Below are 12,709 nucleotides of genomic sequence, written 5' to 3'. Positions count from 1 at the left end.
TACTGTAATGGAATTAATTTTGCCCTTGATTTGCAATGTTGTATTGGTACACTTGTAAATGTAAGCCACCTGTTTCAGCTCTGTATCCTCAATCACCAAGTTGGAAACATTCTCTTGATTTTCCTGTTAAAAGAGAAGGTTTTTTCAGAAATCTCATCACTAAGCACATACCACCAAAAATAACGGACGCTGTCCAAAACATGTTCTTTCCAGCTAAGCCAGAATCCTACACTCATTTGTGCTCCCTGTTTAAATTTCTGGTCCCCATCCTTGTTCCCAACCCTGTTGTTTTAACTCACCACTCTCCACTTCTTGCCCTCCAGTTCCAGTAGAGCTGGCTCCTTCTTTGCAGCTGGTTTGGGTGAGGGACTGACTCCTGGTTTAGGTGCAGAGAATGGTTTGGGGCCACTGCGAACAGGACCGGTCTGAGTTTTCAAGGCGGGGTTTTTGTGAGTCTTCATGTCATCAGATACATGTTTCAGGGCTGTAAGAGAACAGCAGTTAATTTCTTCTGTTCTTCATACCAGGGTTTCAGGCTGAGACAATAACAATTTCTGTTATCCAGAATTAAAACTGATCCTCAACAAAAAACGTACAGCCAAACACTAAAGCCTAAGCGGTACTCTTGCAAATAGTTTTACAGAAGTACTTTCACAATATATCTCTTTCCTCCTAAGGCTAAATTAAATTACATGGCCCACTCTAAAAACCAGGTTTGTTTTTTTTTTCCCCCTCTCATCTTAAAAATTATGATTATATGGGTGTAGATGATTCTTAAGTGAAATGATATCAGAATATTAGTGATGGTTCCTGACTCAGCAGGCACTCAACATATACTAATGTTTTGAGAGAGGAAAAAGTTTAACCTTGTTAAACAAGTTACTTAACAATCCACATTCTATACATAATATAAAATCAATAGCATTTAAGGAAAACAAGGTGAACCCCAGAATCATAAAATCTTAGAATTACCAGGGACTTAAACATCAATAAACTCCCTCCTATTAATTAAAAAAAAAAAAAAGGGGGGGGGGGAGGGGAGCAAGAGTATACAGTGGGAGGGAAAGGGAAAGCATATAAATGCACAGAAAAAGATTTAAAAAGATAACCAAACATATCATCAAAATATATAAATACGTTAAGAATCAGGCTGCTAATCTCACGGTTAGCAGTTTGAAACTACCAGCTGTTCCGCGAGAGACAGATGAGGCTTTCTGCTTCCGTATAGATTTACAGCCTTGGAGACCCTTTACCGGGTCGCTATGAGTTGGAACTGACTCCACAGCACATAACAACAACAACATGAACCATTTTAAAAACAATGCTAAGGTGAAAAACCAGTATATAATACCTAAGAAAACATGGTAAAAACAGAAATCGCTCCCACGTGTAATCCTACTGCACCCACCCCTATCCACACACACGATCAGTGTCACATTTGAAACTCCTAACATTTCTTTTTCATAGTTTTTAATTGGCTATAATTATATGTAACAAATTTATTTTAATTCACAATAAAATTTTTCTTATGTTGACTTGGTTTCTAAAAATATGTTTCTTTTCTAAGGGAAAAGATTCTACAGCCTTCCTTTGTAGGTTGATGTAGACCTTGCTCTTGAATGTGGCCTAATTCACCCAATACTAAAAGGCCACTACTAAGTCATTGCTGTAGCTTAGGTAGATGTTTTGTTGCTGTAGATAAACATGGTTCACTGTAGAAAAAAAAACCCAAGTGTAATGGCTATATATATATAAAAAGAGGACAAGACATAGTGATTCTCTTACTGTTAAACTTTAATGCAGAAAACGTATTTGGTACTTTAGGTATTTTATGGACGTAATTCCTAGAAGAGGGTCACAATACTTTTTAACCTTCTAGGCCCAGAGTTCAAAGAGGACAGTACAATTTAGACTTCTGCCAGCAGTGTATAAGGTACCTAGTTTCTTTACACTAACATTGGGTAATTCTTATGCAAATATTATATGTAACTACTAGATATCCTGAGGAAGTTCCAGCCCCTCACCTAATGTTCCAATCACAGAACTTCACAAAAAGACCACTGTGGTAACCTGAAGAAAGCTCTGATGAAACTACGAGCACAACAGCTTGGCACAATTGGGTACTCTAAAGATGCCAAGATGCCACTTAATGTTAAACCACTCTCCCACTGGACAGAGAGCAGTCACAAAATGCAATCACCCATTTTCAGTTTCCATTTAAGCCAGCTTTGCTCTCCCTTTGGGTAGCTTAAAGAAACATGACTCCCCAAATTATGACACACAAGCCATAGTTCTAGTACACAGACTAATTATTGTGTCTCTGGTTGGTAAGGCCTGGCCCAATTAACTTGGTGTACTAACTCTTCTTGCCAATGTATTCACTTACCATGTGTGATGCTCTCCCCCTGATTAATCTGGGCAAACAGTGCTGAGCGTGAAGCGGAGTCCTCTGAGCCGGAAGTGGTGGGAACTGGTGGGGGAGGCGGGCCCGGTGGGGGGGGAGGAGGACCTGATCCAGCGGAGGGTCCAGATGGCAATCCACTCAGTTCTTTAGCTACAGGCCCCTGCAACAATAAGCACAGGTAACATAATTGTCCTCTCTCTTTCCAGCAGGAGGGCTCTCCCATGTGTCCAGGGTATACCAGCTATGGCCCCTGAGACAGTATTAATGCTCTCTACCCACACTTGAGTCCTGGTGTGGCAATGTGGGCTAATGCATCAGACTGCAAAGTCGTTTGAACTGCAAGGTTGGTGGTTCAAGCTCACCAGCTGCTCCTTGGAAACCCTATACAGGGTCACCGTGGGTCGGAATTGACTTGATAGCACTTAACAACAACGACCCACACTTAATAAACTTGGCTTTATTCCTTTTCATCCTTTCCCAAGATTCCAACTCTCGACTCCATTTCTCAGCTTTCATATCTACCCAATCCCACATTTCTAAAAACCGACTTTCCCGTCTCCTTTACCTAGTATGTTACCAGTGGCTCACTGACAATTTCCAAACTGATTTTATCTTCTCCCACCTGCACCCCTAACGTTGTCCTTTTTTCAGTAAAATTCCATCCAAGTTAGACCTTTTTGAGTCTTCCAAGTTCCTCAATCTCTTTAATTAAATTTTCCTATAGTCTTGGTTATATCTCCTGCAAATTCTTTTAACCCAGCCTCTAGCACCATGACCACTTCCATGACTTAGTGACATTTTTAAGGATAAATCTGATCATATTAATCAGTGCCATATTTACTCTGCTTTAGCAGTGCTTTTTGCCAATATCCTCATTTCCCCTCACTTCTCAGTCCCCTACACTTCTTCTAAATCCTAAGTACAGCTCTCAGGAGGAAAACTCTTTTCAAACTCTGTAGGCTATGGCCTTATTATAGCATTTAGCTTAGGAGTTTGCACTGAGGTTTTATATCTGTATCTTTAAGCCCCCTTAAAACTAGGGCAGTGTAACTCATTCATCTATGTTTCTCCTCTGCACCAGTCACGGTGCCTAATCCATGTTTACTGAAATTGAATAAAATTGACTATTTTTTCTCCTCAACCTTTTGCTTTCTTTACTCTGTTCTATTTCTATCTTTCCTTCTCCCCACCCCTTTCTTTCATTCTTTTTTGGGCAATGAGAGTACTAAAGCCTAAGAAACCTCTGGACCCTTATCCAGAAGGAATGAAGAAGGACTCACTCACCGTTTTACTCCAGGTCAGTCCAGTGGTATGGAACTCCTTAATGTAAGCCTGCAGTTCTGTCCATATACTCAAGTAAGCTTTGACCCAGTCCACATGCTTCTTATCCCTGCGAGAATTAAAGAACTTGTCAGAGGCCACCAAGGTACATTATAATAGTGGTTTCAGAATCCCTTCTTCCTCCTGCCCTATGGCATTGCTTAGAATCCACGATCATGATAGCTTTTCTGTTAACTGTAGAACTCATATAACAATAAAACTCTATCTGTGCTATACTACCCCTACTTAGACAAAATTTAATGAGGATAGGGTGCTAGTGGTATGATGGGTTATGTGCTGGGCAACTATACAAGGTCAGCAGTTCTAATCCACCAGCTGCTCCATGAGAGAAAGAAGAGGCTTTTTGCTCCCTAAAGATTTACAGCCTCAGAAACTATAGATGGTAGCTACGAGTTGGAACTGACTCAACAGCACACAATAACAACCATTAGGATAGGCACACAGGATTATATCATTCTCTTACAGCACTGCTTCGCAAACTTTTTTTTAAGTAGCATAACTGCTTTTCCAAGTACACCTTATACAGCAGCTAATATACACTAGGTTGTAACATATAACCCTAATATATAAACTGATAAAGGCAGACACCCTGGATAATGAAGCTATGATGGAATCTCTGCAGAACTCTAACTCTAGGGTTCCAGGAACTAAACAGCCTTGTAGCACAGTGCTTTATGTCAAAATATGCTCCCTACTTCCCCCTTCTACCCCTGAAAAGTAAATTTCCCATTGTTGTTAAGTACTGTGGAGTCAGTTCTGACTCATAGTGACCCTGTACAGGGTTTGCAAGGCTGTAAATCTTTACAGGAGCAGAATGCCTCATCTTTCTCTTACGGAACCGCTGGTAGTTTTAAACTGCTGACCTTGAGGTTAGCAGCCCGATTCGTAACCACTACGCTACCAGAGCTCCTTAAACTTCCCATTGTTGTTGTTGTTATGTGCCGTGGAGTCTGTTCCGACTCATAGCGACCCTGTACAGGGTTTCCGAGGCTGTAAATCTTTACGGGAGCAGAACGCCCCATCTTTCTCCCAAGGAGCAGCTGGTAGTTTCGAACTGCTGACCTTGCGGTTCGCAGCCCGATTCGTAACCACTACGCTACCAGAGCTCCTTAAACTTCCCATTAGGAGGAAGTAATTAGTATTACATCACAAAAATAGAACTGCACTATGGTTCAAGTTCCCTTTTCTTCTACATATTAGCTAGAAGATTTTAAGGCTATTTAGCCTAAGACCCAATTCTCTCAACTATAAAGTGATGGGGTAATGGCAGTAAATAATCAAAATACTGCAATGCTGAATTTATCATGTTGCTGGAAGGATCAAGAGGTTCTGGGACACACTTATAATCCTTGCACACAGTAGTCACTCAACAAATATTGATTTATGATGGATAGGAAGCAAGAGTTTGGCTAGCTAGGTAGCTACCTCACTCTCACTTTAACTAACTGCACAAATAATCAGTATTTTCTGAGTAAATCCTACTGAACCCTGTGCTACAGGGCAAAAAATTTTGCCTCAACTAAGGGACAAAATCTTTTATAAATGGGCAAACTAAAGGGCATAAGGAGTCCTGGTGTGGCACTACAGGACAAGCACTGAACTGCTAACCACAGGGTCAGCAGTTCAAACCTACCAGCTGCTCCTCAGAAAACCTATACAGGATGGCTGTGAGTTGGAACTGACTCAATGGCACTAACAACAGCAACGAAGTCTATGCGACCTTCAGCAAAATCTGCTGAGCATGAAGTGAGTTGTAAGTCTGAAGACCTCACCACCATAGATAAAGCAGAAGCACTTCCTGCTTACAAATGCCATTTCTATGAGCCAATGTTTATCAAGATTTCCAGAAAGCAGACCTGAAATAGGAGAATCAACCCAAGGGTAGTCATAATCCAAAAGTCCTACTCCAGCAATTACCCAGCTGGGTCTGTTTACCACCCTTTCCCTTTGATGGAAAACTGCACTTACACATCTTTGTACTCCTTGAGGACTCGGTTTGTATAAAATGTGGCAGCGTCATTCAGTTCTTTCACGTAGGGACCAGGCTTGGGAGCCTAGAGAGAGAGAAGCTGTCAGTGACTTAGAGCACCTCCAGTCAGCTTTCCTTACCTTTTTCAGTCCACCCACCCTTCCCTCCCCTGAAAGTTGCAATGCTCACCATAGCTACCCAACCCAGGGCTTGGATGCTTTCGCTGATAGCTGACAGGTGATTGAACAACTTGCTGCCTCGGTTCTTCTCCCGAAAAGTTATCACTTCTTGGATCTGCTCTGAGATGGGTGTCAACAATTCAGAAAGTTTATTCTAGGAAAAGACACAGGAAAGATTCTGGTTAGAGTCTTCTAATAAAAGCTCTGATATGCTAGTCAACTGTGATCTTGAAAGAATTCTTTAGGAATTAACAGTGCACACCCAAATAAAAACAAAGGCTTTACCTTTTCCCTCTCCTATAATCTGAATAGCCCTCAATGCAATGCTAGTCATGGAGCAACTGCTGAGTAGAAGAGACCTGTTGAATCAAGTGTCATGAGGAGGCTTGGCATTTGAGCAGGTACCAAAAGTCATCTAGATAAATTTTGTTATCTGTGTCTACAAAAAAATATGCTTTTATCATTTTCCCAAAGCTCAGTTTCCTGAACATCTCAATTCTCAGAGAAATGTAAGGAAAAAAAAAAAAAAAAATCTAAAGCGGAGATTGGCAAACTGTTTTTAAGGGCCAGATAATATATATTTCAGGCTGTGTGGCCCATTTAGCCTCTGTTGTAAGTATATGATAAGGCTGTGCGCCAATAAAATTTTACTCACAAAAACAAGATGTAGGCCAGATTTGGCTTGTTAACCTCCTGGTCTACTGCAAAAAAAATGCAAGAGAGTCTCTGTTGCCTGATTAGCCTGGAAAGTGTGGATTTGGAGAAAAGTTTTACATTATTTTGCACTAATTTTACATTCTTTAAGCATGCCAAAGAACCAAAGGTTTTAATACAGCATTAGTCTGATGACTTGTTTTATTACTAGTCCATTTGCTTGGGAAATGCAAATGCAAAACCAAATGAAAAATCAAAATTAAAACCTTCGGCTTGGAGAAAAAATTTCTTTCACTCAACTTTTTACCCAGTTTACAACATAACATTTTGAGATATAAGTAAAGGTGATGGGAAATACCCTAACAGAGGGACTAGGAGAGAAGCAGATCTTCCAGAGCCACCCGACTAACAACAGAATCACCTCTTTATGACCCAAATGCCCTAAGGCATGATATGATGAATTTGGGTCCAAGGGCCCAAGAAGCTGTAAGAGGCTATGCTTTAGATAAGCAGCAAAGTCTAAGGGTCAACACTGTTCTAAAAGCAAAATAATATGGGGAAAAAAAGCCAGTGGACACACCAATAAATATACCCACTCCTCACTTACTGACATAGCTAAGCGCTCCAAAGATCAATTCAAGTAAAAATGATGATGAGCACATCCGATCACAAAATGAAGACTAACTACGTAACTGCCAAACTACTGAGGGAATGGCCAAGGCAAGCTGACAGGTAACCTCAACCATCATAGGCAGCATTACTCTTGCCTAGCACACTGGTGTTTGTTCCTGCCACACGTATGTTTGTCAATGGGCAAATCAGATTTAAAAAAAAAATTTAACTATTTCCGGAAGAGCGAAATGCTGGCTACTGAGATTGTCAATCAGTGAGGAGGAGATGCATGTAGTGGCCCATCCTCATAATGGTGCTTTACGTCTGACTCAATGCTGGGGCTTGGTGTAAATGTATATATCATGAAACTGATAGGTCTATTTAGCATGTGATAGTACAGCAGAAACCTCTCATCTTGTCCTGAGTATCAAACTACTAAACCAACTAGTAGTGAACTTACGCTTGTTGGTTGCTGGCACTGAGAGGCTGTAACCAGGAGAGCTCGTTCCAACTTCAGACCTGTGTGGACCATCTCTGCCTGCCAGAAAAGAGAAGAATGAGCAAACAGCTGCACATTACAGCTAGAGAGGTCCTGGTAAGAATAACCTGAAACCTCCACTTCCATGTACTCGAGTAGTAACCCAGGCACTTGATGTTGTTTTCCTCATGTATCCCAGATTCCAGAGACAGCTGAATAACATAGACCACTGTTCCTGTTGGAACCAGTCAGGGATACATACCCAGAGTTGTAAATGAAGATAATCAGGGGCAGCATTAGGTGACATCAAGTTAGCAATTACACATGCAGTGTGACATAAAGTGTACTGAAAATCCAACGTACCTTGCAGCACCAAAACACTGCCCCAACCACCCCCTTTCCCCCAAAAAAACTAGAGGTTAAAGTAAAAGTATCAGTCTAAATTTATGCCCCAAATTCTAAAGGTATTTACTCTTTAAGGTATTTTCTCAATGCTGGATCATGACCCATTACTAAATCTGCTGCTGTCTAGATGATTCCAACTCATAGCAACCCGATAGAACAAAACAGAAGTGCCTCATAGGGCTTCCAAGGCTGTAACCTTTATGAAAGCAAATTATCATCTTTTTTCCATAGAGCAGCTGGTGGGTTTGAACCGCTGACCTTCTGGTTAGTAGCTGAGTGTTTTAACCACTGGACCACCAGAGCTCCTCTAGCAGGATATAAAATTATTCTGGTGAGTCATAACCAGCACTTTATTATGTGAAGCAGAACAGAATAAAAACCTAAGAGCAATGTGCATCAATTTGAAATTATTCCCACATAAAAAGTAAAAATATAAAAGACTACAATCAAACGGTGTAAGTATTGTGTTGTGAAATTTTAAACTCAGTTATAAGTTTAGTATGTGTTTCTTATTGAGGGTCATGGTCAAAAGGATGTAAGAAACACGAGGTCATAAGCACTATCAAAACATAAAATTTCAGAGAAGGTAATCTACTTTTTCTGGATTGATGCTTTTGAAATGCAAAGGTGATACATGTTTAAAATGGTTTCAAGTGTTATAGAACCGGATAAAGGATAGGAATGCCCCTGCATTCCTGTCTAAGTCACAGCTCCACTGCCAACAGATGGTATCTAAAAGGTTCAAAATAGATCTGTCAAAGACCAAGTGATGAATCTTACTGAAGGATGAAGAAGAGCCTAACCATGGTTACTGCTAACAGAGGGTCACTCAGTGGAGGAACAGGAAGATTCTGAGTCCTTAAGAGAGAGACGGAGTGTACATGTGAGTGTGGGGTGTTGGCAGTGACAACGTAGGAGGCAGCATATGAACGAAGGTGGGTGGAGAGACACCTGTCATTGCCTGCTTCCTAGTCTTACTGTGGGCTAAGTGTGAAAATAACCCATATTAGCATAACTAATAACTATCAAGCACAGTTTTATAAATGCGAAGTCATGATAATAACTCTCTTGAATAAGCCACCCTAGGCTTGGTTACATAACTATATTTGGATCAGCCTGGCAGCATGTTCTCTCACTGTAAAGATGAACAGAGCTATCTTTCATGTACCAAGCAAGCTTTCTGTATAAAAGCTGCCTACACAGACTGGAAAAAGATGAGGAATCATTCCAGTGATTCTGGAAGCTCTAGCCAGGAGACTCTCAAGAGGCTCTTAAACCAAGGACAAGCAAGAGCTAAAGAAAGCCACCAGTCCTTAAAAATGGTAGGGACAACACAGGGACAGGCAAACATCCTTACATGTTTCTGCACATCTCCTCCAATCTCTTTACTGATCTTCAGGTACTCTGCCACTGGACCGGCAAGCAACGAGTCAAATGCCTGTACATGTGGAGCTACTCCTGCTGAAGACATACATACATGCCACAAAGAATCAGTCATGCATTGGAAAGATAGTTCTTTAAAATGTACTTCCATATGAAAGTGGGGAGCAAAGTAATACCAAAGATACAATACTGGAACATTCTAGTTCCAATACCACCAACTAGTTATATGATCCTGATTAAGTCCCCTTTCCTTTCTGTGTCTAATTTTCTTCATCTACAAACTGAAAATAGACAAAAGAATCCTCTAAGGTTTCTTTTACTCTGAACTTCTATGATTTAATTGATGCATGTACAAAATGATCAATTTGCCTATCATTTAAAGAGAGGAAAGTCTAAAATAACTGGTCATTTGACTTACACTGGAGTCATTTTGCTAAAGAAAGAACAGGAAATGTAACACAAGCAGGAAGTTCTTGTGTTAAAATAACTTAACCACAGGCCTCCTTGCACAAGTCACTTCCCTTCTTATCTGTTCACAGCAATATGAACTGGAGGAGATGAACTTCCTTGATTGTTTTAGGAAGTTAGCTCCAAAGGACAAAACTCAGTGCAACAGAAAAATTTAAGCCAAGACACTGAAGTCTTCAGCCAAACAAAGTATTCTGCTGGGTATATAAGTATATTGCTTACCTTTTGAAGAACTGTCTCCATGTCCACGGTGCATGTCGGAGACTTGGGATACAGCCTCCAAGCGGCCCACTGCTTTCTCCAATCTTTCTACAAGATTTTGCATATTAGCCATAATGTACCACCTGCTGAAACAGATTATGTGTCACTTATTTTAATAGTACATAATACCTATGGAGAAGACAAAATACTCCTGGGGATGGGGTGGGATGAACATATGGGTGAACGTGTATCAATTTTGAGAAACAGAGCCATTTTAATAATAAAATAAGATGGAAAAATAGTCTGACATACTTGCAAAATCACAAAGGCCTCATTAAGCAAGGGAAATTAACCCAGGGAAAGGTGTTCACTACAAACAAATGCTTCCTCATTCAAATATTTAGAGCACTTACTATGATAACACCAAATATTTGTATAGGAAGTTAGAACTTAAAAAGGGTAGTCACACATCCTTTCTCTGAATCTTCCAAAAACTTTTCATAAATGGAGGGATAATTGGTACATTCTTAGAGATAAGAAATTGAATTTCAGTGAAGTTAAATGACTTGCCTAAAGTTACATAGCTAGTAACAGGGAAGCCAATACACGATTTCAAGTTTCCCACCTCAGTGTGTTGGGGTTCCCTGCCCCACAACATCCTGCCTGCTGCCTGCATACAAAATGTCCCAAACCAAGATGTGTAAGATGTCTACCCTGCCTTCAATAACTTACACTCTGTGGGGAAGACTTGTCATGTGCACTAACAGCTATAAAGCAAAAGTTTTTTTTAAAAAAGGTTTTTACAAGTGGCAAGACAAGTAATAGATGAATGGCATGAGATTTTGGAGGGGGGGGAAGCATATTATCAGCTGGAACGATCAGATAGGTGTATCACGGAGAAGCTGCCATTTGAGCCAGGGTTAACATGATGGGTAGGATTTAGACATGCAGTAGGGATGGAGAGCTGTTGTTGTTAAGTGCCGTCAAGTCAGTTCTGACCCATAGCGACCTTGTATAGGGTTTCCAAGGAGCAGTTGGTGAGCTTGAACCACGGACCTTGCAGTTCCAACTTTGCAGTCTGACTCAGTAGCCCACAGCACCACACTAGGACTCTGATTTACATATGAGAGGACTTCAAAAAGTTCATGAAAAAATTCCATTATTTCTCCAGGAACTTAAGCTCCCTCATTCTGTGTTTAAGAACCTACGTGATCTCATAAAAGTCAAGTGATAGTTCAATCAAAGCCTTGACTTGGGAGAGATTCTATTTCATCAAAGCATTAATTAGGTCGGGTAACTGAAGCTGATTGAACTTAACTCCCTTGAAGTTGCCTAGAATGACCACAGCAATTATGATTCCTCCAAAGATCACAATGTGCCAGAATATCGCAACTCAACACATTGTCCTCCCTGTGGAAGAGATAAGCAGCTCACTTAGATAATGTAAGGAAGACAATGTAATCCCTGTCCATTCTTTTCTGTATATAAACTCTGCTCTCTCTGAACCCAATGACTTGCCAGATAATTTTGCTTAAAAGAGAACTAAAGAATAAAAATGAGAATGCGACCTAAAAACACCTTTATATCTCCTAGCCTGGAGAAGTAAGAGAAAGCTCCAAATGTCTCCTCTGTTCACAAATATACTCTCCTTTATGTTATACCATCATCACCCAAGTGTGAGTTGCTGTCCTGTTTCATTCTGGGGGTTGACCAAAATAACGAAACCAAACCACTGCTGTCAAGTCAGTTCCAACAGAACAGGGTAGAAATGTCCCAGAGGGTTTCCAAAGTTGTAATCTTTCCGGAAGCAGACTGCCCTATCTTTCTCCCACAGAGCATTTGGTGGATTTGAACTAACACCTTCCGGTTAGCAGGTGAGTGCTTAACCATGCTCTACCAGGACTCAAATATAACTCATCACATTAAATACCAGAGACAAAAGGCAGCAAATACAATACACGCCAAAGCTACTTTCCATTAGTAGATACAATCTCAACTCTGTTATAAAACATGTTCCTCCATATAAAACAGATGTTCTAAGTTGAGGTCAGTACAAGTATCCCTAAAGACTGCCAGGGTTGGCAAAAACTTATGATCTTAAAAGTCTAAAAATGAGATTTTAGTTTCCTTTTTCCATTATTCCCTTTGTATTTGTATCTTTTCACTGCAAAACATGCTACAGTTCTGCTAATTTAAACAGAATGAAAAGACTACACAGTTATGTATAGCTAACTTCTTCCTACTACTAACCAAACCTAAGTTTGGGGTTGTTTTTTGTTTTTTTTTTGGTAGGGATGGGGTGAGGTTTGAGATAGTGTCTGAAAGAATATTCAGAACTGAAGCTACTGAGTAATACACCTTTTCATTCTACACACATACACACTTGGCCAGGGCCATAATTAATTAAGGAATTAAAATAAATAAGGACATATTAATTGAGGAATTAATATAAATAAATAAGACATGGGGAAACCTGTGCATGAAGAATTCATTGTCTTTGCAAAGCAACAATGAAATACTTTCTTTTCTTTTTCTTTTTTTCTTTCTTTCTCTCTTTGGATGGCAGAGCCACAAAGAGTTATTTTATTATTTTTATGCACAGACCCCTAGTTGAA

General features: G+C 40.2%; 2 protein-coding genes across 2 annotated transcripts in view; one reads left to right on the top strand and one right to left on the bottom strand.

Annotated features, from left to right (window-relative positions):
* CAP1 (CAP, adenylate cyclase-associated protein 1 (yeast)) overlaps positions 1–10,227 on the bottom strand; it is a 14,376-nt gene extending 4,149 nt beyond the window's left edge. Inside the window, exons 1-9 of the mRNA XM_006867605.1 lie at positions 10,116–10,227; positions 9,400–9,503; positions 7,620–7,697; positions 5,904–6,047; positions 5,714–5,799; positions 3,689–3,794; positions 2,387–2,564; positions 300–484; positions 4–123 (exon numbers count right to left, since the gene is read on the bottom strand). Coding sequence (XP_006867667.1) covers positions 4–123; positions 300–484; positions 2,387–2,564; positions 3,689–3,794; positions 5,714–5,799; positions 5,904–6,047; positions 7,620–7,697; positions 9,400–9,503; positions 10,116–10,227 — 1,113 coding nt within the window. The remainder of the gene's footprint in view (positions 1–3; positions 124–299; positions 485–2,386; positions 2,565–3,688; positions 3,795–5,713; positions 5,800–5,903; positions 6,048–7,619; positions 7,698–9,399; positions 9,504–10,115) is intronic.
* The window catches only part of PPT1 (palmitoyl-protein thioesterase 1), a 42,976-nt gene that overhangs the window by 29,831 nt on the left and 436 nt on the right, over positions 1–12,709 (top strand). The gene's annotated exons all lie outside the window — the stretch shown is intronic.

Source organism: Chrysochloris asiatica, unplaced genomic scaffold (assembly GCF_000296735.1).
Source record: "Chrysochloris asiatica unplaced genomic scaffold, ChrAsi1.0 scaffold00106, whole genome shotgun sequence".
Classification (NCBI taxonomy): Eukaryota; Metazoa; Chordata; class Mammalia; order Afrosoricida; family Chrysochloridae; genus Chrysochloris; species Chrysochloris asiatica.
This window is presented reverse-complemented; position numbering and strand designations above follow the sequence as displayed.